This window comes from Hemiscyllium ocellatum, chromosome 15, assembly GCF_020745735.1.
Source record: "Hemiscyllium ocellatum isolate sHemOce1 chromosome 15, sHemOce1.pat.X.cur, whole genome shotgun sequence".
NCBI lineage: Eukaryota > Metazoa > Chordata > Chondrichthyes > Orectolobiformes > Hemiscylliidae > Hemiscyllium > Hemiscyllium ocellatum.
In genome coordinates this window covers 68,076,701-68,103,096 of record NC_083415.1, presented here as the reverse complement: position 1 = coordinate 68,103,096, position 26,396 = coordinate 68,076,701, and the positions used below count along the sequence as shown (strand labels likewise).

Genomic DNA, 26,396 nt, shown 5'->3' with positions numbered 1-26,396 from the left:
CATCCTAGATCCAACCCTTCAACTCGGCACTGCCCTACCTGTCCATCTTCCATCCCACCTATCCATCCACTCTCCCCGCTGATCTAACCCCATCACCCCTCCACTTGCATCTACCTATTGCCTTCTCAGCTACTTCCCCCCCCCCCCCCCCACCCCTGCATCCCCACCCCACCCTCCTATTTATCTGTCAGCCCCCTTCTCCCCACACCCCACCACAACATTCCTGATGAAGGGCTTATGCCCTAAACATTGACTCTCCTGCTCCTCGGATGCTGCCTGACCTGCTGTGATTCTCCAACACCACACGTTTTGACTCTCATCTCACTTTCTCCCTGGAAAATGTTGTAGAACAGAGAGACTTAGGGGTTCAGGTATATAATACTTTGAAATTTGTGTCACATGCAGACAGCATGGTTAAGGAGCCATTTAGCACATTTGCTCAGTCTACGAGTTGGGATTTCATGTTGAGGTTGTACAGGACGTTGTGAGGTCTCTCTGGAGAACCCTGTCCGGTTCTGGTCGCCATTCTATAGGAAAAATATTATTAAGTTGGAGAGAGTTCAAAGTTTGAATCATAAAGATAGACTGGGACTTTTTTTTATTGGAGTATAGGAGGTTGAAGAGTGACTTTATTGAGATTTATAAAATCCTTGGCATAGAAAAGTACAATAGCAAATGTCATTCCTTAGAGTGGGGGAGTTCAAAATTAGGGGGCATATTTTTAAGGTGAAAGGAGAAAGATTTGAAAAGGACAGGAGGGGCAACATTTTTACACCGAGTGGTTCTTATGTAGAATGAATTGCCAGAGGAAATGGTGGATGTGGGTACAGTGACAACTTTTAACAGGCATTTGGATAAGAACATGAATAGGAAAGATTTACTGGGATATGATCCAAACGCTGACAAGTGAGTCTTGGTCAGCGAGGACCAATTGGATCAAAGGGTCTGTCTGTGGGCTGTATGACTCTGACTCAATAATAAAATGTAATGTTTGTTCTAACTACCTGCCCATAAAATCTTACTTCCTGGTGTCCACTCTTCTCAGAGCTTCATGCCTTCATTTATAGCATAAACAGATCACTCTGTAATTATACGCTGCCAAACAGTGATGGCACTGTGAAGGTTCAATTTTACAGTTTCACTCCAGCAGAAGATCCCAACTAACTCAGTGAAATGACTGGCTGTGTGTATACGCTTTGTGCTGAGTTGTGTAGAGTGAATGCGAGTTCACTCTGGGTTAAACCTGTTGGATATTGCAATGTTGAGATGAGTTGGACCAGCCACTTCTGATTGATGTTTAAGATCATGATTTCTAATCTCTACTTCCTCTCTCCTTTATTTCTCTCTTTATCTTTCTCTTTACTTTTTGTTTTGCTTTAATTATTGGCTTAACCTGCAGAAATCCACCAGTTCAGCATCCTCCGAGGCCTCCGAAACCTGGAGGTCGGTGAGTGAATGCAGTTCTCCCACCTCTCTCTGCTCTGGCTACAAGACCGGCCTGTGGACAGCAGCCAGCAAGGTGATAACAGCCTGTTCCAAGCCAGGTTTGAGAGTGCTGGGTCCTGAGGGAGGGTCAGAATAACGCATGGGAAGCTGTGACTGCCACCCAAGCTGTGTAACTGTGGAGCTGCAGTGTATGTTGGGAAAGGCAGTGGAGTGAGTGGAGTGTTTAACTGCATCATGTCTGGATGAATTTTATTCCCTTTCAGTTTAGGAAAGCAATGTGCCTTCCAGTGGGAGGATCAGCAATGAGTGGGAGCTTGGGGTGCAGGAAATCTACTGGGGTGGAAGAAAGTATGTTCAGAGAGTAGCGATTTAAGGATTAAGATTCCATGGGACAAAGGGACTTGGCTAGAAGCTGTGAGGCAGCACAAGATACTGGGCCTTTTATTACTGATGGTGACTGAGGTAGAGCTGCTAACTGCTCTAGTTTGATTTGATCAACTGGGACAGATTAATTAATGGTCATTTACCAATTTTAGCAGCCCACCTTTCAGGAATGTGTCTCATTATCTTCCTACAGTGGAATTTCTTTTGTGTCGATGTCTCCCATTTTATTTCTGTCTTTTTTTTAACTCTTTGGCCAAAGGGGACTTGGCAGAGGGCAAGTAATGTGATTCCCCTTTTCAAAAAGGGTGATAGCGACAGACTGTGGAGTTACAGGCTATTGGGTCTCACATTAGTGATAGGGAAACTCTTGGAGAAAATTATTAATCTCTACTTGGAGATGCAAGGTTTTGTCAGATAGTCAGCATGGCTTGTCCGAGGGCGAAAGTGAGGACTGCAGATGCTGGAGATCAGAGGGCGGTCATGCCTCATAAATTCGAGGAGGTGACCGAGTGTGTAGCTGAGGTGGTGCAGTTCGTGTAGTTTATTTGGATTTCAGCAAAGGTTTTGACAAGGTTCCACATGAGGGACTGATAAAGAAGGTAAAAGCTAACAAGATCCAGGGAATTCAGCAATTGGCTTGGCGACAGGAGACTGTCTGATGGTAGAAGACAGTTTATGCAGCTGGAGACAGGTGTGTAGTGGCTCACCACAGGGATCAATGCTGGCTGGGTCCCTTATTGTTTATGACATATATAAATGATATAGAAGAAAATGTCCAGAGGGGATGGAAAGTTTGCAGATCACGTGAAGATTGACCAGGTGGTTGACAGTGAGAAAGAAGGTCTTAGGTTACAGTGGGATATAGACAGATTGGTCAGGTGGGCAGATCAATGGCAGATTAAATTTAACGCTGAAAAGTGTGTTACTTATAAAGTGCAAGATGAGAGTACTGGATACATGCAGGACATGAGGAAGGTCACAGGAGCAGAGAGATCCTGGAGTGCTTGTCTACAAATCCCTGAAGAACAGCTAGGTTAATGGGGTAGTTAAGGAGTACAGGGAACTTAACTTTGTCCGTTGGAGTATAGATTATAAGAGCATTGAGATTTTGTTGGAGCTGTATAGACCTTCGGCCTCAGCTGGAGCACTGTGTGCAGTTCTGGTCCCCACACTGTGGGAAGGATGTGATTGTACTGGACGATGGAGAGGAGACTCACTCCAATGGAGCATTTCAGTGATGAAGAGAGGCTGGATAAGCTCAGGTTGATTTCTTTTGGGAGGAGAGGGTTGAGAGGGGCTTAATTTGAGGTGAATAAGATTATGTGGGGCATGGACAGGGCAAATCGAAAACAGCTGTTTCCCTTAGTTGAAAGTCAATTCCAAGGGGACATGGGTTCAGGATGAGAATCTGGGAGTTTAGGGGGGATTTTAGGAAATCGGTTTTCACCCAGAAGGTGGTAGGAGTTTGGAGTGTGCTGCCTGGGAGGGTAGTTGAGGTGGGAAAGTTCACAACCTTTATAAAATACTTGGATGCACACTTGGAATGTCAGAACATTCAAGGCCAGGGGCCTAGTACTGGAAGGAGGGACTAGTGCAGATTGAGAGCAGTTCTTGTTGGTACAGACTCAGTTCTGTGCTGTATGACTCTGTGATTATATGCTTCCCTGTTTCTGTTGCATTGAATGAAGGATATGGGCAAGGATGTGAAAGGGGAGGGGCTGCCTGGTTGAGTATAGGGTTTGGGGCAGTAGTGAGTGAGAGGGGGAAGTGAATGAGGATATGGATGGTTGCATGGAGAGGCTGAGTGGGAGAGAACCTGCGAAACTTGGTGCCTGTGCATTCAGTTGTTTCAATGTCTACAGCTAGCACTGCGCACTGCATTGGTGATAGGAACTCAGCAAGGAACTCAGAATCCTGAATCCTTTCAGTCACTGCCTGCTACATAATGTACTTTCAACCCATTCCAGAACAGCTCCATCTCTCTCATGTGAAAGAATTCATTGAGTCCAGTGCACACAACAGCAGCTTGCTCTATTACAGGGAATGATGGGGTACCATACTACTGGGGACAGGGTCTGTCACTGTAGATAATACTGAGATACAGTACTGGTGGGGACAGGTCTGTCACTGTATAACACTGGGGTACAGTACTGGTGGGGACAGGTCTGTCACTGTATAACAGTGGGGTTCAGTACTGGTGGGGACAGGTCTGTCACTGTATTACACTGCTGTGCAGTACTGGTGAGGACAGATCTGTCATTGTATAACACTGGGATGCAGTACTGGTGGGGACAGGTCTGTTGCTGTATAACACCTGGGTACAGTACTGGTAGGGACAGGTCTATCCCTGTATAACGCTGGGGTACAGTACTAGTCGGGACAGGTCTGTCACTGTGTAACACTGGGGTACAGTACTGGTGGGGACAGGTCTGTCACTGTATAACACTGGGGTACAGTACTGGTGGGGACAGGTCTGTCATTGAATAACACTGGGGTACAGTACTGGTGGGGACAGGTGTGTCACTGTATAACACTGGGGTACAGTACTGGTGGGGACAGGTCTGTCACTGTATAACACTGGGATACAGTACTAGTGGGGACAGGTGTGTCACTGTATAACACTGGGGTACAGTACTGGTGGGGACAGGTGTGTCACTGTATAACACTGGGGTACAGTACTGGTGGGGACAGGTGTGTCACTGTATAACACTGGGGTACAGTACTGGTGGGGACAGGCGTGTCCCTGTATAACACTGGGGTACAGTACTGGTGGGGACAGGTCAGTCACTGTGTAACACTGGGGTACAGTACTGGTGGGGACAGGTGTGTCACTGTATAACACTGGGGTACAGTACTGGTGGGGACAGGTCTGTCACTGTATAACACTGGGATACAGTACTAGTGGGGACAGGTGTGTCACTGTATAACACTGGGGTACAGTACTGGTGGGGACAGGTGTGTCACTGTATAACACTGGGGTACAGTACTGGTGGGGACAGGTGTGTCACTGTATAACACTGGGGTACAGTACTGGTGGGGGCAGGTGTGTCACTGTATAACACTGGGGTACAGTACTGGTGGGGACAGGTCAGTCACTGTGTAACACTGGGGTACAGTACTGGTGGGGACAGGTCTGTCACTGTATAACACTGGGGTACAGTACAACTAGGGCAGGTCTGTCAGTGTATAACACTGAGTTACAGTACTGGTAGGGACAGGTGTGTCACTGTATAACACTGGGGTACAGTACTGGTGGGGACAGATCTGTCCCTGTGTAACACTGGGGTACAGTACTGGTAGGGACAGGTGTGTCACTGTATAACACTGTGGTACGGTACTGGTAGGGACAGGTCTACCATTGTATAATACTGGGGTACGATACGGGTGAGGACAGGTCTGTCCCTGTGTAACACTGGGGTACAGTACTGGTGGGGAAAGGTCTGTCGCTAGATAACACTGGTATATGGTACTACTGGGGGCAGGTCTGTCGCTGTATAACACCTGGGTACAGTACTTGTGGGTACAGGTGTGTCCCTGTATAACAGTGGGATATGGTACTGGTGGGGAAAGGTCTGTCCCTGTATAACACTGGGGTACAGTACTGATGGGGACAGGTGTGTCACTGTATAACACTGGGGTCCAGTACTGGGTGGGGACAGGTCTGTCCCTGTATAACACTGGGGTACAGTACTGGTGGAGACAGGTGTGTCACTGTATAACACTGGGGTACAGTACTGGTTGGTACAGGTGTGTCCCTGTATAACACTGGGGTACAGTACTGGAGGGGACAGGTCTGTCACTGTATAACACTGGGGTACAGTACTGGTGGGTACAGGTGTGTCCCTGTATAACACTGGGGTACAGTACTGATGGGGACAAGTATGTCCCTGTATAACACTGGGGTACAGTACTGGTGGGGACAGTTCTGTCACTGTGTAACATTGGGGTACAGTACTGGTGGGGACAGGTCTGTCACTGTATAACACTGGGGTACAGTACTGATGGGGACAGGTGTGTCACTGTATAACACTGGGGTACAGTACTGGTGGGTACAGGTGTGTCCCTGTATAACACTGGGGTCCAGTACTGGTGGGGACAGGTCTGTCCCTGTATAACACTGGGGTACAGTACTGGTGGAGACAGGTGTGTCACTGTATAACACTGGGGTACAGTACTGGTTGGTACAGGTGTGTCCCTGTATAACACTGGGGTACAGTACTGGAGGGGACAGGTCTGTCACTGTATAACACTGGGGTACAGTACTGGTGGGTACAGGTGTGTCCCTGTATAACACTGGGGTACAGTACTGATGGGGACAAGTATGTCCCTGTATAACACTGGGGTACAGTACTGGTGGGGACAGTTCTGTCACTGTGTAACATTGGGGTACAGTACTGGTGGGGACAGGTCTGTCACTGTATAACACTGGGGTACAGTACTGGTGGGGACAGGTGTGTCCCTGTATAACACTGGGGTACAGTACTGATGGGGGCCGGTGTGTCCCTGTATAACACTGGGATACAGTACTGGTGGGGACAGGTGTGTCCCTGTATAACACTGGGATACAGTACTGGTGGGGACAGGTGTGTCCCTGTATAACACTGGGATACAGTACTGGTGGGGACAGGTCTGTCAGTGTCTAACTTTGGGATACAGTACTGGTGGGGACAGGTGTGTCACTGAAGAACACGGGGGTACAGTACTGGAGGGGGGAGGTCCATCTGGTGATAGTAAATGAGCCGGTTAAGCCAGTGTATAAAACTTCTTTAGGAGATGTGATGATCAAGGCTGTTGGATTATGTAATTGCTTCTTATTACTTGCTGATAACTGTTCACCAACCCTGGAGAACCCCTGGTGATAGTTCAAATTATTCTTATTCAGTAATGTACAATCTCAGTTACCAGATACTGCATGGTGTACATAAACAACCTCTCCAGCTCCTGGACACCAAACACATCAGTGAGCAGACAGTATGATGTTGTGTCTTTTAGCCCTCTATCCTGAAGCACACTGTAACCTTATCCAGTAAAGCTAGTTAAGATGTGCCATAACTGTTGAATATTCCACAGGAGTGCATTTTTAAAATCATTTGCTTATAAAAGTATCCAGAATGTAGTATCTCTGAAATCCTATAATAATTATAGTCTTGGTCTTGTCTTAAACCAGGACTGGGCAAAATTAGCACCGATGGAGCAGCTGCAGACTAACTGCCTCCAGCCGAAGGAAGCAGCTTCTTATCAAATGGTTGGAGAGAATGGAGCCCAGACACCGCTGGAAGCTGGTGTGTATACACAAGCCATGGAGAGAGCGCAGTCTACAGGAGGGCCTGTTGCGTACAAGGTAACCCCCAGTGAAAGATAAAGACTTTCATTTCTATAGTGCGTTCAAACACAAGTGTGATCTTGTTGTGATGTAGGAAACATAGCAGTCCATATGCACAACAAGATCACACAATCAGCAATGTGATAATGACAAAGTGTGCTTCTTTCTGGTTGAGGGAAAAAATATAGACCATTGGAGAGATATTCTGCCCTTGTTGAAACAGTCTGATGGAGTGGGTTACATCCATCTGAGAGCAGTAGCTGCCACATCTGACAGTGCTGCACTCTCTCTTTACTGTCCTGGCGTTTTCAGCTTGGATTAGGAAGCTTAGAGTGTGGACTCAAACCCACAATTTTCTGATTCTTGAGCGTGAGTAGTTGGGGTCTAGATTAGAGTGGTGCTGGAAAAGCACAGCAGTTCAGACAGCATCTGAGGAGCAGGAGAATTGACGTTTCAGGCAAAAGATCTACATCAGGAATAGAGGCAGGGAGTCTGCAAGGTGGAGAGATAAATGAGAGGGGGGGAGAAAGTAGCATAGAGTACAAAGGTGAATGGGGGTGGGGATGGAGGTGATAGGTCAGAGAGGAGGGTGGAGTGGATAGGTGGGAAGGAAGATAGGCAGGTAGGACAGGTCATGAGGACAGTGCTGAGCTGGAAGGCTGGAGCTGGGGTGAGGTGGGGGGACAGGAAATGAGGAAACTGGTGAAATCCACATTGATGCCTTAGGGCTGAAGTGTTCTGAAGCGGAAGATGAGACGTTCTTCCGCCAGGTGTCGGGTGGTGAGGGAGCGGCGGTGAAGGAGGCCCAGGACCTTCATGTCCTCGGCAGAGTGGGAGGGGGAATTGAAATGTTGGGCCACAAGGCGGTGGGATTGATTAGTTCGGGTGTCCCGGAGATGTTCCCTAAAGTGCTCTGCGAGGAGGCATCCAGTCTCCCCAATATAGAGGAGACCGCATCGGGAGCAACAGATACAATAAATGACATTAGTGGATGTGCAGGTAAAACTTTGATGAATGTGGAAGGCTCCTTTGGGGCCTTGGATAGAGGTGAGGGAGGAGGTGTGGGCATAGGATTTGCAATTCCTATGGTGGCAGGGGAAGGTGCCAGGATGGGAGGGTGGGTTGTTAGGGGTCGTGGACCTGACCAGGTAGTCACGGAGAGAACAGTCTTTACGGAAAGGGGTGGAGAGGGAAATATATCCCTGGTGGTGGGGTCCGCTTGGAGGTGGCGGAAATGTAGGCAGATGATGTGGTTTATGCAAAGGTCGGTAGGGTGGAAAGTGAGGACCAGAGGGGTCCTATTCTTGTTACAGTTAGAGGGGTGGGGTCTGAGGCAGAGGTGCAGGATGTGGACGAGATGCGTTGGAGGGCATCTTTAACCACCTGGAAAGGGAAATTGCGGTCTCTAAAGAAGGAGGCCATCTGGTGTGTTCTGTGGTGGAACTGGTCCTCCTGGGAGCAGATACAGTGGAGGATTTGGAAATACGGGATGGCATTTTTGCAGGAGGTAGGGTGGGAAGAGGTGTAATCCAGGTAGCTGTGGGAGTCGGTGGGTAGTTGGAACTGAATCCCAAATACCAACTTCAGTCAAGGCAGTCCTGTAACTGAACCTGCTAAAGAAGGTGCTGGGGTGGGAGGTTACCTGCCACATTTCACCTGCAGCTGAATCTCTAATGGCCAGACTTCAGTGGCAAATCCTGGGCAATGAGTGAATGCTGCTGGTCTTTGGAGAAACAGAGCAAAGGTTTTGAGATAGCTCACCTCCTCGAACCATTGCAGAATAGGAGGAGACTTGAAGATAATGCCACAGAGATTTTCATCTGAGAGATAAATGATGTTTGTGAAAGAAAGGTCAGAATTCCTGTGACGTATTTCCTTAGGGCACTGTAAATCTGGTGAACTAATTGCACACTGCACTCTTACTGAGCATCAGTGTGTGGGTCTAACATTTTGGGGTGAGGAATTTTGTGGTGCTGTGATTAAACCCATTTTTCTATGAAGGATGCATGGATCATTCCTGACTTCCTGTAATTCTGATCAGGAGCCTCTGATTCTTACCCAGCCTCATAACCCCTTGGAAAGTCTAGTCACTTAATACATGCCCCTCTATTTTAACTGTGATGCATTGCAGCTGTATCATAAAGAGTTGTCATTGTTTTAGGTAGTGGATGAATAATATTGTGCTATGGCTGTTATACATGGAGAGTATGGGAGTTTGTGATGATTGACTGCACACTGGGATCACACATTACCACTGGGCTTGATGTGAGCAGATTATTTAACCTTGTGTATTTTAATTCCTGTTGATTCTCACTGCACCCAGTCAGTTGAGTGCTGGTTCCCCACTGAGTAATATTAGTAATCAAATTGTATCCACTTCATTGTGGGGTATTTTGCAGCCACAGATTGGACAGATGAGTGCTCGCGAACATCTTGCCTTAACCTTGAGTCAAGGAATGAATGTGGATACACAAAGGAGCAGCCGGGACTCTCTGCATTGTTCGAGTGGTTACAGCACCCAGACAACTACACCATCCTGCTCAGAGGACACTATCCCCTCACAGGGTAAGGAAGACCAATGGGACAGCAGCAAAGGCTAGGATTGGCAACTGGAGCCAGCAGTGTACCGGAGTGGGTACAGTAGCATCATCACCGTTACTGAATTACTAACCTGGGGCCTGGGATAAGCCAAGTTCTGCAAGCAGGGACAGAGTGGAACGCCGTAATGTTCACAGGTGATACTAAAATAGGTGGGAAAGCAGGCAGTGAACAGGAGATAAAGAATTTACAGCTGCATATAGATAGGCTGGGAGAATGGACCAGACTCTGGCAGATAGAGTTCCATGTGGATAATTGCGAGGTTATCCATTCTGGTCTGAAAAAGAAACAGACAAATTATTATTTAAATGGGAAGCAAATTCAAGGTGCGTCAGTGCAGAAGGATCTGGGTGTCCTTGTGCATGAATCATGGAAAGTGGGTGTGCAGATCCAGCATAGAATAAGAAAGGCAAATGGAATCCTGGCATTTTTTTGCAAAGGACTGGGTTATAAAAGTACAGAAGTGATGTTGCAATTATGTAAGGCGTCGGTGAGACCACTCCTGGAATATTGTGTTCAGTTTTGGTCTTACTTGAGGAAGGATGTGGTGTCACTGGAAGCAGTTCAGAGGAGGGTTACCAGGTTGATTGCAGGAATCAAAGGGCTGGTGGACGAGGAGCAGTTGAATAACTTGGGCTTGTACTCACTGGAGTTCAGGAGAATGATGGGGATATAATTGAGGTTTTATGTTCCTCCTTGTAGGACAGTCTTGAACAAGAGAGCATAGATATAGAGTGAGAGGAGGTAGGTTCAAAACTGAGATGAGACAAACTACTTCTCTCAGAGGGTTGTGGATCTATGGAACTTCGGTGGAGGCAGAATCAAACAATAGATTCAAGAACGAAATAGGTATGTTTCTGATGAAAAGTGGGATAAAGGGCAGTAGGGTGCAGGCAAGAGAATGGAGCTAAGACCAGGATAAGATCAGCCATGCTCATGTTGAATGGCAGAATGGGCTCGAAGGGCTGAATTGCCTACTCCTGGTCCTAATTCCAATGTTCCTAAGTCATGGTTCAGATCCCATCATGTCATACTTCCAGTATGTGGAAACTAAATTCAGTTAACTATGTAACTATGTAAGTTTGTAATAACAAATTTATCAACATGAGCATGAAACTGCTGACATTATTTTTGAAAAAACACTGCTTTATTAACATCCTTTGAAAAATAAATCTGTCATCCTTCCCTGGTCTGGCCTTCATGTGACTCCAGACCCCCCATGTCCTTGACTCTTAACTGCCCTCAAAACGGCTGACTGAGATACTATGTCCAATTCAGAAATCACTCTGGTGACACAGGATCATTTAAGGGTGAGTAATAAAATCTGACCTTGTCAGAAACACCTACACCTGTGAATGGATGTAAAATAAATAATTAATAGTGCAAAAAGACTTTTAAAAAGTGCCAGTGTATTTTCAGGAAGCAATGCAGTTTGGATGATTGAGGGTTGCATCAAATATGAATTGACAAAAAAAATTGATTAGAGAACATTTGACTTCAGCAAATGCCACATTAAACAAATCTTTGGTAAGGTAAAGATCAAAGGCAAATGCACACTGGATGCAGGGTAGTTTGATAAAATTGATTCAAAATTGGCTCAGTTGTGGGAGACAGAGGGTGATGACAGAGGCTGCTTTACTGATTGGAAGCCAGTGGCACACCACAGGGGTCTGTGCTGGGTCCTCTTATTTGTCATTTATAGAAATAGCACAAATGACTGTGGGGGAGGTTGGATTAGTAATTTTGTGGATGACACAAAGATTGGTCAGGTCATTAACAGTGAGGTTGAGTGTCTTAAACTACAAGAAGATATAAATGGGATGGACAAATGGGCAGGTAAATGGCAGATGGAATAACCCTGAGAAATGAGGTGACACACTTCAGAAAGAGTAATTTGACAAGGAAGTTTTCAATAAACAGCAGAATACTAGGAAGTTCTATAGAATAAAGGGACCTTAGAATGTTTATGGTAGAGCTTGTTAGTAGCACGGTGGAAAAGGCATGTGGAACACTTGCCTTTATCAGTCAAGGCATGGTTTACAAAAGCTGGGAAGTCATCTTGGAGTTGCCTAGAAGTTTGGTGAGACAATATCTGCAGTACTGTGTACAGCTGTGGTACCGCACTGTAGGAAGGATGTGATAGCACTGGAGAGGCTACAGAGGAGATTCACCAGGATGCTTAAAGGTTGGACAGGCTCGGCTTGTTGTCATTAGAGTAGAGAAGACTGAGAGGCAATCTGATTGTGGTATATAGGTTATGAGGGACACGGACAGGATGGGTAAGGAGAAGCTGATCCCCTTCGTTGAAGGGTCAGTCAAGAGGGGACACGGGTTCAAGGTGAGATGTAGGAGGTTTCGGGGGATGTGAGGAAAAGCTTTTTACCCAGAGGGTGTTGATGATCTGGAATGTGCTGCCGGGTGGGGGATAGAGGTGAGTTGTCTCACATCTGTTTAAAAGAACCTGGATGAGCACTTGGCATGTCAAAGCTGTGGGCTAAGTAATGGTAAATAGGATTAGGTTGAAGGTCAGGTGTTTCTCAAGTATTTGTTCAGTCTCAATGGGCCGAATGATTCTATAACAGACAGAAAGATCTTAGGAAAGCGATGGAAAGATTTTTAAAAATACTTCAATGAGGTGTAGGTGTCATGAGCAAAGCCAGCATTTATTGCCTGTTGCTAATTGCCCTTAACTTAAACTGCCCTTGGATATTTCAGAGGGCAGTGAAGAGTCACCCACATTGCTGTGGTCTGGAGTCACATGTAGACTGGGCCAGGTAAGGATGGCAGATTTCCTTCCCTAAAGGATATTAGTGAATTAGATGGGGTTTTTAAAACAACCAAATGGCGCTTCTTTTCCCTACATCACCCAATCACTCAAGGTATTTTATATTTATTAAATATCACCAGTAAATCACTTGTTTCTAATTGATCAATTTACATACCACGCCCTTGAAGGATAAAACAGACCATAGGTTACAGGAGCAGAATAAGGTCCATTGAGACTGCTCTCCCATTTGATCATGGCTGATACGTTTCTGAACCCTGTTCTCTACCTTTTTCTCCATGACTTTTGATCCCCTTACCCATCAAGCATCGATCTGTCTTAAATATACTCACTAATTTGGCCTCCACATCCCTCTGTAGCAAAGAGTTCCACAAAATCACTTCCTTTTGGGCTGAAGAAATTCCTCCTTATTTCAGTTCTAAAGGGTCACCCTTTCAGCCTAATGTTGTGCCCTTGGCTTCTTGTCTTCCTATGAGTGGAAATATCTTCTCCATGTCCACTGTATCCAGGCCTCCCCATATTCTGGAAGTTTCAATCAGACCCTCTCTCATCCTTCTAGATTCCATCGAGTACAGACTCAGAGTTTTCAACTGCTTCTCACATGACAAGCCCTTCATCCCTGGGATCATTCTTGTACATTTCATGTGGACCCCTACCAATGCCAATACATCCTTCCTTCGAAATGTGACCCAAAACTGCTCACAGTATTCCAAATGCGATCTGACCAGAGCCTTGTACAGCCCCAGTGTACATCTCTGCTCTTGTATTCTAGCCCTCTTGAAAATAAGGCTAACATTGCATTTGCCTTCCTAACTGCCAACTGAACCCAGGTGTTAAACTTAAAAGAATCCTGAACTAAGTCCCTCTATGCTTCAGATTTCTGAAGATTTCCCCCATTTGGAAAATAGTCTTTGCTTGTATTCTTCCAACCCAAATGCATAACTTCACACTTTCCCACATTGTATTCCATCTGCCATTTCTTTGCCCATTCTCCTAACTTGTCCAAGTCCTTGTGCAGCCTCCCCACTTCCTTGGCACTACCTGGCCCTCCACCTTACATTGCTGCTAAGTTTGCAGATGAAACAATGCCCTCAGTTCCTTCATCCAGATCATTAACATATAACATGAATAGTTGTGAAATCAACACCGACCCCTGTGCAACTCCATTTGTCACCAGCTTTCTGCCAGTCAGCCGATCCTCTGTCCATGCCAGGACCATCCCCCTAACACCATGGGCTCTTATCTAGCAGCCTCCCGTGTAGCACCTTGTCAAAGGCCATCTGGAAATCTAAACCGATTACTTTCACTGGCTCTTGTTGTCTTAGAACATAGAACATAGAACAATACAGCACAGAACAGGCCCTTCGGCCCACGATGTTGTGCCAAACATCTATCCTAGATTAAGCACCCATCCATGTACCTATTCAATTGCCGCTTAAAGGTCGTCAATGATTCTGACTCTACCACTCCCACGGGCAGCGCATTCCATGCCCCCACCACTCTCTGGGTAAAGAACCCACCCCTGACATCTCCCCTATACCTTCCACCCTTCACCTTAAATTTATGTCCCCTTGTAACACTCTGTTGTAGCCGGGGAAAAAGTTTCTGACTGTCTACTCTATCTATTCCTCTGATCATCTTATAAACCTCTATCAAGTCACCCCTCATCCTTCGCCGTTCCAACGAGAAAAGGCCGAGAACTCTCGACCTGTCCTCGTACGACTTATTCTCCATTCCAGGCAACGTCCTGGTAAATCTTCTCTGCACCCTCTCCAAAGCTTCCACATCTTTCCTAAAGTGAGGCGACCAGAACTGCACACAGTACTCCAAATGTGGCCTAACCAAAGTCCTGTACAGCTGCAACATCACCTCACGATTCTTGAATTCAATCCCTCTGCTAATACACCATAGGCCTTCTTACAAGCTCTATCCACCTGAGTGGCAACTTTCAAAGATCTATGTACATAGACCCCAAGATCCCTCTGTTCCTCCACCTGACTAAGAACTCTACCGTTAACCCTGTATTCCGCATTCTTATTTGTTCTTCCAAAATGGACAACCTCACACTTGACAGGGTTGAACTCCATCTGCCACTCCTCAGCCCAGCTCTGCTTCATATCTAAGTCCCTTTGCAGCCGACAACAGCCCTCCTCACTGTCCACAACTCCACCAATCTTCGTATCATCTGCAAATTTACTGACCCACCCTTCGACTCCCTCATCCAAGTCATTAATAAAAATTACAAACAGCAGAGGACCCAGAACTGATCCCTGCGGAACTCCACTTGTAACTGGGCTCCAGGCTGAATATTTACCGTCTTAACTTGCTCATTACCACCTCAAAGAATTCTAACAGATTTGACCTTACCTTGATGATGCCATGCTGACTCAGCCATATTTTACCATACACTCCCAAGTATTCCACAATTTTATCCTTAATTTTGGACTTTAAAATCTTACCAACAGTTGAAGTCAGGCTAGTTGGCCTGTATTTTGCTGTGTTCTGCCTCCTTCCCTTCTTAAACATGGGTGCTCCATTAGCCATTTTCCAGTCCTCTGGGACCCGCACTGACTCCAGTGATTCCTGAAAGGTCACCACCGATCCCTCTACAACCCCTCAGCTATCTCCTTCAGAACTCTGGGGTACAGTCCGTCTGGTCCAGGTTCTTTATCCATCTTCAGAGTTTTCAGTTTCCCCAGAACCTTCTCCTTAGTGACAGCCACTACACCCCCTTCTGTCCCTGACTCTCTTGAAGTTCTGCTATGCTGTCAATGTCTTCCACTGTGAAAATTGATGCAAAGTACCTATCCAGCTCCCCCGCCATTTCTTTGTTCCCCTGTACTACTTCTCCAGCTTAATTTTCCAGTGGTCCAGTATGCACTCTTGAATTCTGATGAAGGGCTTTTGCCCGAAACGTCGATTCTCCTGCACCTTGGATGCTGTCTGACCTGTTATACTTTTCTAGCACCACACTTTCAACAGTATGCACTCTGCCTATCTCTTAATTTTTGCATATCTGAAAAACCCTTGTCTATTACTAGTTAGCTTGCTCTCATATTTCATCTTCTGTCTCCTTATTGCTTTTCCAGTTATCCTGTACTGATTTTTAAAGGCTTCCCAGTCCTCAGACTTTGCACAAATCTTCACAGCATTGTATGCTTTTGTGTTTGTGCTGTCCCTGACGGTCAGCCACAGTCACCTCATCCTCCCCTTAGTATGTTTTTTTTCCTTCCTCCGGATGAGTTTCTGCTGTTCCTCCCAAATTAACCCCAGAAACTCCTGCCATTGCTGCTCCACTGTCTTCCCTGCTAGATTTCCTTTTCCATCTTGTCCCAGGAATTTGAACCCAGCTCAATGATTGCTGTGGGCCAAATAGGTCAGAATTCCTGGGACTTTGACACCCATACTGGGGACGGAGTGACCTGGATGGGCCATGCTAAATTGCCCATAGTGTTAGGTGCATTAGTCAGAGCGAAATGGGTCTGGGTAGATTACTCTTCGGAGGGTCGGTGTGGACAGGTCGGGCCAAAGAGCCTGTTTCTACACTGTAGGGAATCTAATTTTTAAAAATCTAATAAATCAACTCCTTGTAAACTCTTGGGACAAAATTAACAAAAATCAAAATAATCATTTAAAATTTCATCAAGTGGCATTGCTGGTCATAAAAACATAGTCTGTTATCACATAAATTTCCCATAATGTCCATGTAGGCATTTAGCATAAGCAATCCCAAACTGGCCCCTTGTCCAACTCTGTCCCCATAGCCCTGTATCAATCTCAAATTAATCCTGCTGCCCCACTCTGTCCCCATTGCCCTGTATCAATCTCAAATTAATCCTGCTGCCCCACTCTGTCCCCATAGCCCTGTATCAGTCTCAAATTAATCCTGCTGCCCCACTCTGTCCCCATAGCCCTGTATCAATCCCAAACCTGTCCCATTGTTCCTCGTATATCAAGACTTTCAAGTATAGACCTGTGCAGGTTTCGAGACGGAGTGTACTGGGCGGAGTTAGGAATTGTTGAAGGTGAAGGTTCTTTGTAACATTTTACTGACATCTGTTTGAATTTTGCTGGTTGTGTTACAGCAGTGAAGAAGGAACAGTCCCTGATTGGTGAGTCAAATGATTATGTGTTATTTATTATAAACTAGTAAATTGGAGGCTGGTAGTTTAAAGGGTTAACCTAAGAGGTGCAGGTTGTTGACAGTCAGCAGTCTCTGGGGAGAGTGGGATGCAGGGGTTAATATGAAGCAACTTCAAATATTGGGCCATTCTTGAATGCTCCCATCATGTACATAACAAGATCCCATTATCACCTATAAGATGAGTGACAAATATAATCAATTTATGATGAATGTTATTGAAAACTTGGGTTCCTTGATCACCTCTTGCACTGAAAGACAAAGATAGGACCTCAGTTTAAAAACTCATCAAAAGGACAGCATTTCCAACAGTGCAGCACTCCCTCAGCACTGACCCTCCGACAGTGCGGCACTCCCTCAGTGCTGACCCCCCAACAGTGTGGCACTCCCTCAGTGCTGACCCTCCGACAGTGTGGCACTCCCTCAGTGCTGACCCTCCAACAGTGCGGCACTCCCTCAGCACTGACCCTCCGACAGTGCAGCACTCCCTCAGTGCTGACCCTCCAACAGTGCGGCACTCCCTCAGCACTGACCCTCCGACAGTGCAGCACTCCCTCAGTGCTGACCCTCCGACAGTGCAGCACTCCCTCAGTGCTGACCCTTCAACAGTGCGGCACTCCCCCAGCACTGACCCTCCGACAGTGCGGCACTCCCTCAGCACTGACCCTCCGACAGTGCCCACTCCCTCAGTGCTGACCCTCCGACAGTGCGTCACTACCTCAGTGCTGACCCTCTGACAGTGCGGCACTCCCCCAGCACTGACCCTCCGACAGTGCCCACTCCCTCAGCACTGACCCTCCGACAGTGCGGTGCTCCCTCAGCACTGACCCTCCAACAGTGCGGTGCTCCCTCAGTGCTGACTCTACCTTCTGAAACAATAAGTACAAGGGCAGCAGATATATGGGAACACCACTGCCTTTGGTTTTGGGAAAGACTTCTTCCTGTCTTTGACTAAGCATACAGGAATTTAATGGAAAGCCCCCAGCAAGGCTCTATCGTTCAGTGATGCACAGACATTTCAGACAGCTTTACAGCTGCAGAGTATTGGCAGTGCTTGCTGTGTTCAGTATGTCCTTCAGTATGTGTCTTGATGTATTAATTTCTCTCTCTCTGTCTCAGTGCCTGATTATGATTACCTGTCTCTGCATGGAGAGCAGGAACTGCCTGATCAGATTGACTTTGATAAATCGTCCACCATTCCCAGGAACAGTGACATCAGCCTGAATTACAGGAAGATGTTCCAGGTGAAGCGGCCAGCTTCTACAGTGAGTCTCTTAGTTGACCCTGAGCCCACGATGACATCTCATGTTGCTACGATTCGCAGAAAGCCTTCCAGCAAACCAACCTTTCGGCGTGGCACCATCGGCGGTGTGCCTATTCCTATCCGGACTCCGATGGTGCCAATTCCAGGGCCACCTGTGGCCAGCAAGCCGATGGGGCTGGCAGTGTCTCGGACGGGCAGCGAGGAGTGTGTTAGTCTGCACGGAGGGCGTTCCAGTTTTGTGCAAAGGAAGCAGGGAATCTGCAGCTCGACCCAAAGCTTAAGCATGGCCCAGACCCCTGGCTACACCCTCGTACCAGAGAAACCTCTCCAGGTCAGTGGCCTCCAGCGATCAGCCCCCAATCTCCAGAATGCTCGAGAATTGATGCCAGCAACAAATAATACAGGAAACGGACTGACTCCGCACTTGGGACCCGCTGAGGATTCCCAAAGGACTGCAGGGGTCCACATTGCTGCTGCTACCCCCTCACCAACTGAGGGAGGTGATGATGTTCTGTCCATGATTCGCAGGGGGGTCAAACTTAGAAAGACTTTAACCAATGACCGATCAGCCCCCAGGATCATTTAACACCCTCAGCCCCTGGGAGAAATGCAAATAGTTTCAAAGCCAACGACTTTGTCCCCTTGCTCTCTTCCTCTGCCTTTTGTTTTTAAACTGGTGACAATTCTTTCTCCTCATTCTCAGCTTAAACTGTTCATACACAAATCATCATCAAGAACCTGCCAAGTGCCAGCTCCTCTGATGGCTCAGGAATCCTTGCCTGCTCCTGTACCCAATTACAGAGTGGGAGGCTGACCCTCTCAGATGCTGTGGGCTCGGGAAGGATAGTGAACGCAAGACTGCATCACACAGCCCAGCAGGTGATGAGCTGAGACTCCAGCGAGGGGATAGGCTGCCATTGGTCCAATTACCCTGGTTAGCGATGGAAATCCAGGCCAGGTTCTTCCTCATGATGACTGAAGAATGAATCCTGAAATGGGGCTGTGTAGATATTGGGTGACAGTGAATCAGAGCACAATGTCTCTCACTCCACCCAGTTAACATTAACCCTCTCTGCTCAGCATTTGGAGAAAACCATTTGTGGGGAAGTGGCAGAATTTTCATGGATCTTATCCCAGCTCCAGCTTCAGAAGAGAATAGCAAGAAATCAGAGTGGGGTGGGGAATGGGAGTGTGCACCTCCCCCTCCTGAACCAAACTGACCCTGTTCCTTGCAGCAACAAGCACTGCCAGGAACGTGATTCATCCATTTGAAGTGTGTTTTGAGGTGGAAAACGTGGAAATAACATTATGACACTTCAGGGGATCTGCTCAGGATTTCGAACTAGAAACTCCTTACAAAGGATTTGATTTAAGTTGCTCTGGATTTGTAAAGAACACTGTTCTCTTAGTGAAAAGCAGCAAAATTCATCTTCACACAGGAACTCCAGCAGTTCACTTGTTTTCATGGTTTTTTAAAAACTGCATGGTGGAGGGCAACAATAGATTTATTTTCTTTCCTTAACATCAAAAGATATTTATTTGTGTCAAAATTGTGAAAGCTTTTGTTGTACAATGAGTTCTTGCAGCAAATATTGCTGTTAAACTCCACCACACTCATTTATGCGAAAGGCTTTAAATGGTAACGAATTAGTTTGTATATGTTAGTTTTTAAATCCCTTTTAAAGTTTATCTTTTACTGCTGGGGCCTGTTGCATTGCTTTGTAGTTCTGGCATCTTTGCAGTTTGGGCTCAAGGTGTTCAGGGGTGACAGTGTTTAATTATCTGTTCTTTTGGCTTAAGTGGATAGTGTTTTAAAATTGTCCGCCCATCCCAAACTTTAATTGGCTATTAAACTATGTTAGTTAGCTTGCAATGTGAACAGTCCGCTAAATATTTTCTTTTATATGATAGGTTTAGCAAGAAATGCATCTCGCCTTAGCATTTGTACATCAGCACATTCCTGTAACTGCTGCCTGAGCTGTGTGCACTGTGATGTTATGAAGAGCTAACGTGCAGCCTTTAACCACTGGCTGCAGCTCGTGCCTGGCCCGGCTGGTGCTAAATAACCTTTTCTTATCCACTCCAACAAACCTCAGTGGAATCTCCATTGTGTCTCCTGAGATCTAGAGTGAGAATTCTTGAAAGATCAGAAAAGCTGTTGCTAAATAATTGCATCAAACAGCATAGAACTGAAATTCAAAACCAACTTTGGGATGCAGCCTATATTTAGAGCAATATTTCTGTGCTTCAATATGGTAAACTGTCAAAAAGTTAAAATTGTACTGGGAGTTGGGAGATTTTTAATTCAGATTTTAACTAAGATGGAGGAATAGGTTGGAACTACAAATTTAATTGTAGCAAACAAGGGCCAGGACTGGAGCTGGTGTGAAATGGGTTAGCACCATCAAACAGTGATCACTGTTCACCGCAAACACGCAGCTCGCTTGAGATGCTTGCAATTATTAAGTGAAGCATTCACCAGCAGGCTGTGCTTTGACTAATGCTGTCTGCACAAATAACCTTTTTTGATCATTTTTGAGAAATGGAGGGAGTGATGGCTCTATATTAATGTCACATGGTGATTTCTACAACCTCGGGACAGCTTATCAGCATTTGTTTTAAAAAGACATTTTCCAGTTTTGTTTTTTATTGTGCTTGCTCTAGGATTGTGCAATGGTTTTAGGAGCTGACGAATTGTCCAGTTCCCTGGTGCCCTTGTAGAATCTCAGCCTGTTGTCTCATCTCTCTCTGGTTACATTTCTCACACCAGCTCTCACCCACTGTATCTGATGCTCTGATTCTGTGCCTCACCTCACAAGGGAATACTGCCTCGTAACTTCAAAAACCTGCTTTGTTCTCACTGCAAGTGCCTCCTCTTCCCAATTAATGTACTTATTTCAGTCTCAAAATTAAGGACCATCTGCCTTTGAATTGTGTATTAAATTCTGGCCCTAAAGAGCAGCCACAGATCATCTTTGATTTCCAAACTGCACATGACCGATGTAATTAACTGGGAGCTTTCAAACTGACATCACTGCCTTATGGCTGTACCTGGATTCGCCAATCTTGAATTTTTTTCCCAATATTTTATGTAAAGTCAGACAAGTCTATCACAAAGGAGTGGCCTGTTTGGGGAGAATTATTTTGAGCTTGTTTGGATTTTAATTGTAAACACAATGTTCCTCTTTGATAAATTGATACTAACTAAGGAATGAATTTAATCTTTTAAGACCAGGTGTCTGCAGGAACTCCACACTTGCTCATTCTCGCTACTTACACTATACCCAGTCTCAAGGAGTTTATTTAACCCTGGCCATCACAGAGAGGGGAGCCTGAGATTTCCATCCTGCTTTGTAGTAAAACACCTTCCTGACACCATCTCCTGAAAGGCCTACCTCAGGACTACTCCCTCCAGAGGACATGCGCTCCCTGTAATGACTGTAGTGAATCACTTCAAACACCTTACCCACATCGCCTCACGCCCTTTTAAACTCGAGAGCAATTGTCAGGTTTGTGCAACCTGTCCTCAACCCTCTACACTCCCCCTGCCCAAAAAATTGGCAATACATCCCTCAAGGTGCAGTGCCCAGAGCATTCTCCAGCTGGGAACTGACCACCGCTGAGTCAAGCTGAACTTGGTATTTGAGGATTAACCCAGGCTACACCCTGTGTCCTTCATTGAGGTAAAGTTTCCATAGTCACAGAGGACCACAGGGCCGCTTTCTCATTCAAGAAGAGCTGACTAGTGTTGAGTTTAACCTGTGCATCACCATGCCTAATGTGAAGGGTGTCAGTACAGTTTAAGTGTTTAATTCTGATATTTAAGATGAGGGTGAGCTTTACTGACCAGAGTGTTTTTCTGCAGTATTTTAAATTTTCTCATCAGTAACAACAATCACTAACCCAGCTGGTCTGGGCATTAAGGAAAGATGACTACCGTGGAGTAGATTTCATTGGAATTATATCTCCCCTTCACCATACAGATTTACCCAACGTTTAAAAGCAGTTAGTGGTCATTATTAACTAGGTGTCACAGAACAAGATTCAGTCTCTCAATCCTGCAGGTTCATCTTTTGCACTATCGGTCTCTCCTGGTTCCGGTCTCTCCTGTGCACATTTCAATTCCTGAAGGAAAGTTCTTCCAAAAAACTCTCTTCAGTGCAAGGTTCTAAAATATTCATCCATCCTCACAGCTTCCCCGTACAAAGAAAACCGTGAATGATATCTGTTTCCATTGCTCCCCCTGTTGCCAAAGGCTCTGAACCAGCCCTGACTCTTCAATAATGTCTCTTGCTATTCCCACTTTTATTTCTCTTGCTTCTAAGTAAAGTTGAAAATCACTTTTCTTCCAAAATAAATCCAGAATTTGGGCCCTCTTCCCTTATGAAGTCATACTTGAATTTTCAGTAAAATTCCTGAAATCTTAAAAATGTTCTTGCAGCTTGTGAATTGGTGCTGAGGCCAGTGATTTTTGCTGACAGTTACTCTGCACTTTGTGGTGAATTGCACTCTCTTAATGTAACTATGAATCAGCCTTTATCTAAGGAAGCGCAGAGATTAGGAAAGCCTTTGGTAGGTGCTGTGTTTCATGGAAACCCAAGAGTTGTGTCTAGCCTCAAGGTGCACCAAGGTTCAATGAATTGTATTAGCAGACAGTATTCTCTGCTTGGGCTTGTGAGATTGAGGATTGTCAGAGAAAAGGAAATAGTGACGGGTGTGAAGACAGGAGGGGGAAGGAGTGGAGGCAGGACAGCGCGAAAGGATCATTTGTTTTGGGAGATTGAGAGTCTGAGCAGTGCAGGGAATTGTCCAAGATCTTTTAACCCATGAATAAGTCAACATTTAATGGTGAATCCTTTGCAGTGCAATCAACGTGCCAAATTTTGAGTGTGTCCCTTTAAGAGATGTGACTCTCACTCTGCTTGTAATCTGTTATACAGCAGTGCCCAGCAGTTAGTAAGTTCCCGAGAGAGAGATTTGTAAACACAACAGTAGCAATGACCTTGGAAAGCAGGAAGTCAGCAACAATGCCAGATTTCCCAAAACTGAGCTATTTTAATTCAGGCGTGGCAATTTGCTGTCCATTTTAACTGTGGGGTGTATAGTTCTCAAAGTAAAAACCAAAGTTGAAATATTTATATGTAGAAAGAAAGTAGGAATTGCAAAATAAGCACAATCTGTAAATCTCTGCAGTGGTTTGGCCTGTTTTATCCAGTCCAGACTAGCAGAACGAAAGCCTAGAATACGTGCGGAGGTTAGTTCAAAGGATTCTGTGTGAGGCAAGTTGGGCAGGTGTCAGTTCATCAATCATTGCGTCATAAACCTACCAACACATACCGAAGGACAAATCAACACTAGTCCACCAATCTCACAGAAGTTCTCGTTTTGTTACAACCCTGGGGAAATTAAGCAAGTGGCATGTTCTCACGTGGACTCTGTAGTGAGCAGTAGGGTTCTCTTGTCAATACCTTCTCATTAACCTGATAAGAGATGTAACGACACAACTTTGGAGAAGGTGGGGCTTGAATCTGGGCTTCCTGGCTCTGAGGTACCATAATAGCTCTCAGTGTTGTCCTGAACCCTGGCTTTGAGAATACGGGCTCAAGCTTCTGCCTGTGTGTATGACTGGGCACAGTGCTTTAGCCATTTTGTAGACTTGGACTCTGTATGTGACAATGTCACAATAACAAGAAAGATACATCATGATGTTAGATTTGAGAATCATGTGCTTACTGATTCCAGTGGTTGGATGGAGGAAACCAGTAAGAAGATTATTTTCACTGGTTTACAAATCATCCCAGCAAATTTGTTTAGTCTGTGGAAACAAGCAGTAATAAAGGAATGCAAAGTAGCAACAGCAGTGACGTGGGACGAGCAATGGAGGAGCCTTGCACAGTGTCTGGTTAACTGGCTCATTTTTCAGCTGGGGACACACGGGAAAGAGCATGATTCAATCTCATGTCAGTTTTATTCCAGTTGGAGCATTTGATACTGACACTGCCAGCTAAAAGTGACACAATTTCATTCCCAACACTAACACCTCTGACCTCAATAAGCACAAAAGAAAAATACACAAATATTTTTGCATAATCATGGCACTTTAGAACAGAAACCAGTTTACTGAGGTGTAGGTTTGGAGGAATTGAAAAGAGTTTTTTATTGAATGCCATATACTTTGGGGAATTGTGTTAATCATTTGAAAGTGCACCAATCACAGTTCAGTTTTCTACTCCATCTTACCATGTGGGAAGGTGAAAACATCATTATTTTTTGACAAATTTTCATAGAGCATTTTTCTTCCAGTTTGTTGAATACAAAATGTTTATTAAAATTGACATGATTTAAAGAGACAGTATTTCTTTGTGTACAAATTAAGCCAAATACTGTAGAGGGACTGTGAACAAAACAGTATTTACCGTATCAACATCCAGATCAAACTTCTAAAGTTTCTTTCATAAAATGTTTGGTATTGATACTATATTAATATAAACAGTTAAGATCTTTGTGGCCTGACAGTTTCTAGTCCATTATACATTGCCCTGCATAGATAGCTGGTTCACAGTAAGTCGGATTGTAAATGGAATCTTGGTATTCTGTCGATACTTGAACTACAGTTAGCAAATCTTCCTGGGAACATCTTCAGGTCAGACATTAGTAGACAAGCTGAGAGTCTGGATACAAACTCTGCCTCAATATCAGTTATTTTATTCTCTTACCTTGCATTGTTTTGGTGGGGTCTTCACCAGTTAGTAAATATGTGGCAAGCTCATTGCTTCTGTCCAGCCCACTGGCCACAAAAATTCAAAGCAGCCACTGCAAGATGTTTAAGAGCCAACCGAATGGGTTCATTCTCCAATCTCAGCTCTTCAGCAACGGCTCAAAGATCAGACAAACCTGATTTCCATCGGATTCTCTGGAATCTGACTGTGGCGATGAGCCTTCACTGTGCTGTGTATTTGAGCTCCTGTATTCCAGTTGAATAAATTTTCCTTTTTTGTAATGGTCAGAATTCCTTAGAGTTATATGCAAGAAATAACTAAATACACCCTCCTAAATGCTCTGATAGTCATGACCACCAGTCCTGCTCAGCAATTGAACCACTTCCTGATTTTATAGCTTTACTTTTTGGGGGCTTTTTAAAACAGTGGTTTTGGAAGGAAGATGGTACTGAGAGGGCAGTGAGTTGGGCAATTCTTGGAGCTGACTGTTGATAAATTTCAGTGTGGAGTTCTGTGTTTGCTTCTTTGTTGTTGCTGTTCCCAGAGCATACCACCTCATTTTGGAGCAAGCCAGTGCAATGATGTTTGCTTCTAGATTTGCTGTGCTTCAATCCTGACTGCACTGTCTTTAGTAATTAGTACATATGCGTTCAAAGGCACCAACACAAACTCAAGACAATTGAAATCTTCCAAGTATGATAACTGTTGTAAGAGTTCTTCAGTTTCGGAGTCTCTGACTGAGTGGTGTTGGAGGCTTGTCTGTTGAGCTAAACTGACTTCAGTGACATCACCTTCCTGCACAAAGTCTTTGTAAAAGGAAATGGGACCTTAGGACCTGATCTGAAAATGGTAGCAAGGGCTCTTGACCTGCAAAAATCTAATTCCTGAATGTTGCGAATACATTTTTGGGCGGCACGGTGGCACAGTGGTTAGCACTGCTGCCTCACAGCGCCTGAGATCCGGGTTCAATTCCCAACTCAGGCGACTGACTGTGTGGAGTTTGCACGTTCTCCCCGTGTCTGCGTGGGTTTCCTCCGGGTGCTCCGGTTTCCTCCCACAGTCCAAAGATGTGCGGGTCAGGTGAATTGGCCATTCTAAATTGTCCGTAGTGTTAGATAAGGGGTAAATGTAGGGGTATGGGTGGGTTGCGCTTCGGGTCGGTGTGGACTTGTTGGGCCGAAGGGCCTGTTTCCACACTGTAAGTAATCTAATCTAATTTCTCAGCACGATGACCATGAAGAATACTGTCTCTTTAAAGCCGTATTGCTACAGTTGTTTGATTGTTGGAGTGTTTGAGAGTTGATCTCTTCTCCTTTGTTGTATAAGGATTCTAGTAATTTTTTTTGTTTTCTTTGTAGTGACTGCTGCAGCCTTAAATTAAAGGAATAAGAGGGAATATTCTCCTGTATTGTGTCTCTCTTTTATGTACATGTTTGAGAAACTACAGATTTTTAGTCAGCAGTCCAACAAATGGACACAAAGTTCTCCCCAGAGAATTGAGAATTCAAAATTTGGTGTATACAAGATAAAACTTCAAATCAGTGGAGTGAGTTCTTCAATTTGTGAACATTCTTTTCAATTTTCTGTTGAAATTATTTCTTCAAATTGATTAATGACTAAAATCTCAAACATTTAAAACACAGGAAGATGCCATTCTGTCTATTATCTCTCTGTTGCTCAAGTTGATGCTGTGTCCTTGCTCTTAATACACTGCCCTGACACACAATACCCCATGC

The 26,396-nt window shown here is 45.2% G+C and overlaps 1 protein-coding gene across 3 annotated transcripts in view; it reads left to right on the top strand.

The window, feature by feature from the left end:
- Positions 1 to 26,060, top strand: part of mtss1 (MTSS I-BAR domain containing 1) — a 197,926-nt gene extending 171,866 nt beyond the window's left edge. The window contains exons 11-15 of one of the 3 annotated variants that reach the window (XM_060836592.1): positions 1,400 to 1,519; positions 6,998 to 7,171; positions 9,559 to 9,718; positions 16,622 to 16,648; positions 17,797 to 26,060. In XM_060836592.1, coding sequence (XP_060692575.1) covers positions 1,400 to 1,519; positions 6,998 to 7,171; positions 9,559 to 9,718; positions 16,622 to 16,648; positions 17,797 to 18,527 — 1,212 coding nt within the window. In that variant the 3' untranslated portion in view covers positions 18,528 to 26,060. Of the gene's footprint in view, positions 1 to 1,399; positions 1,520 to 6,997; positions 7,172 to 9,552; positions 9,719 to 16,621; positions 16,649 to 17,796 lie in introns of all 3 variants that reach the window. The other 2 variants (XM_060836591.1, XM_060836593.1) reach the window with 2 other exon arrangements.
- Positions 26,061 to 26,396: the final 336 nt, after the last annotated feature.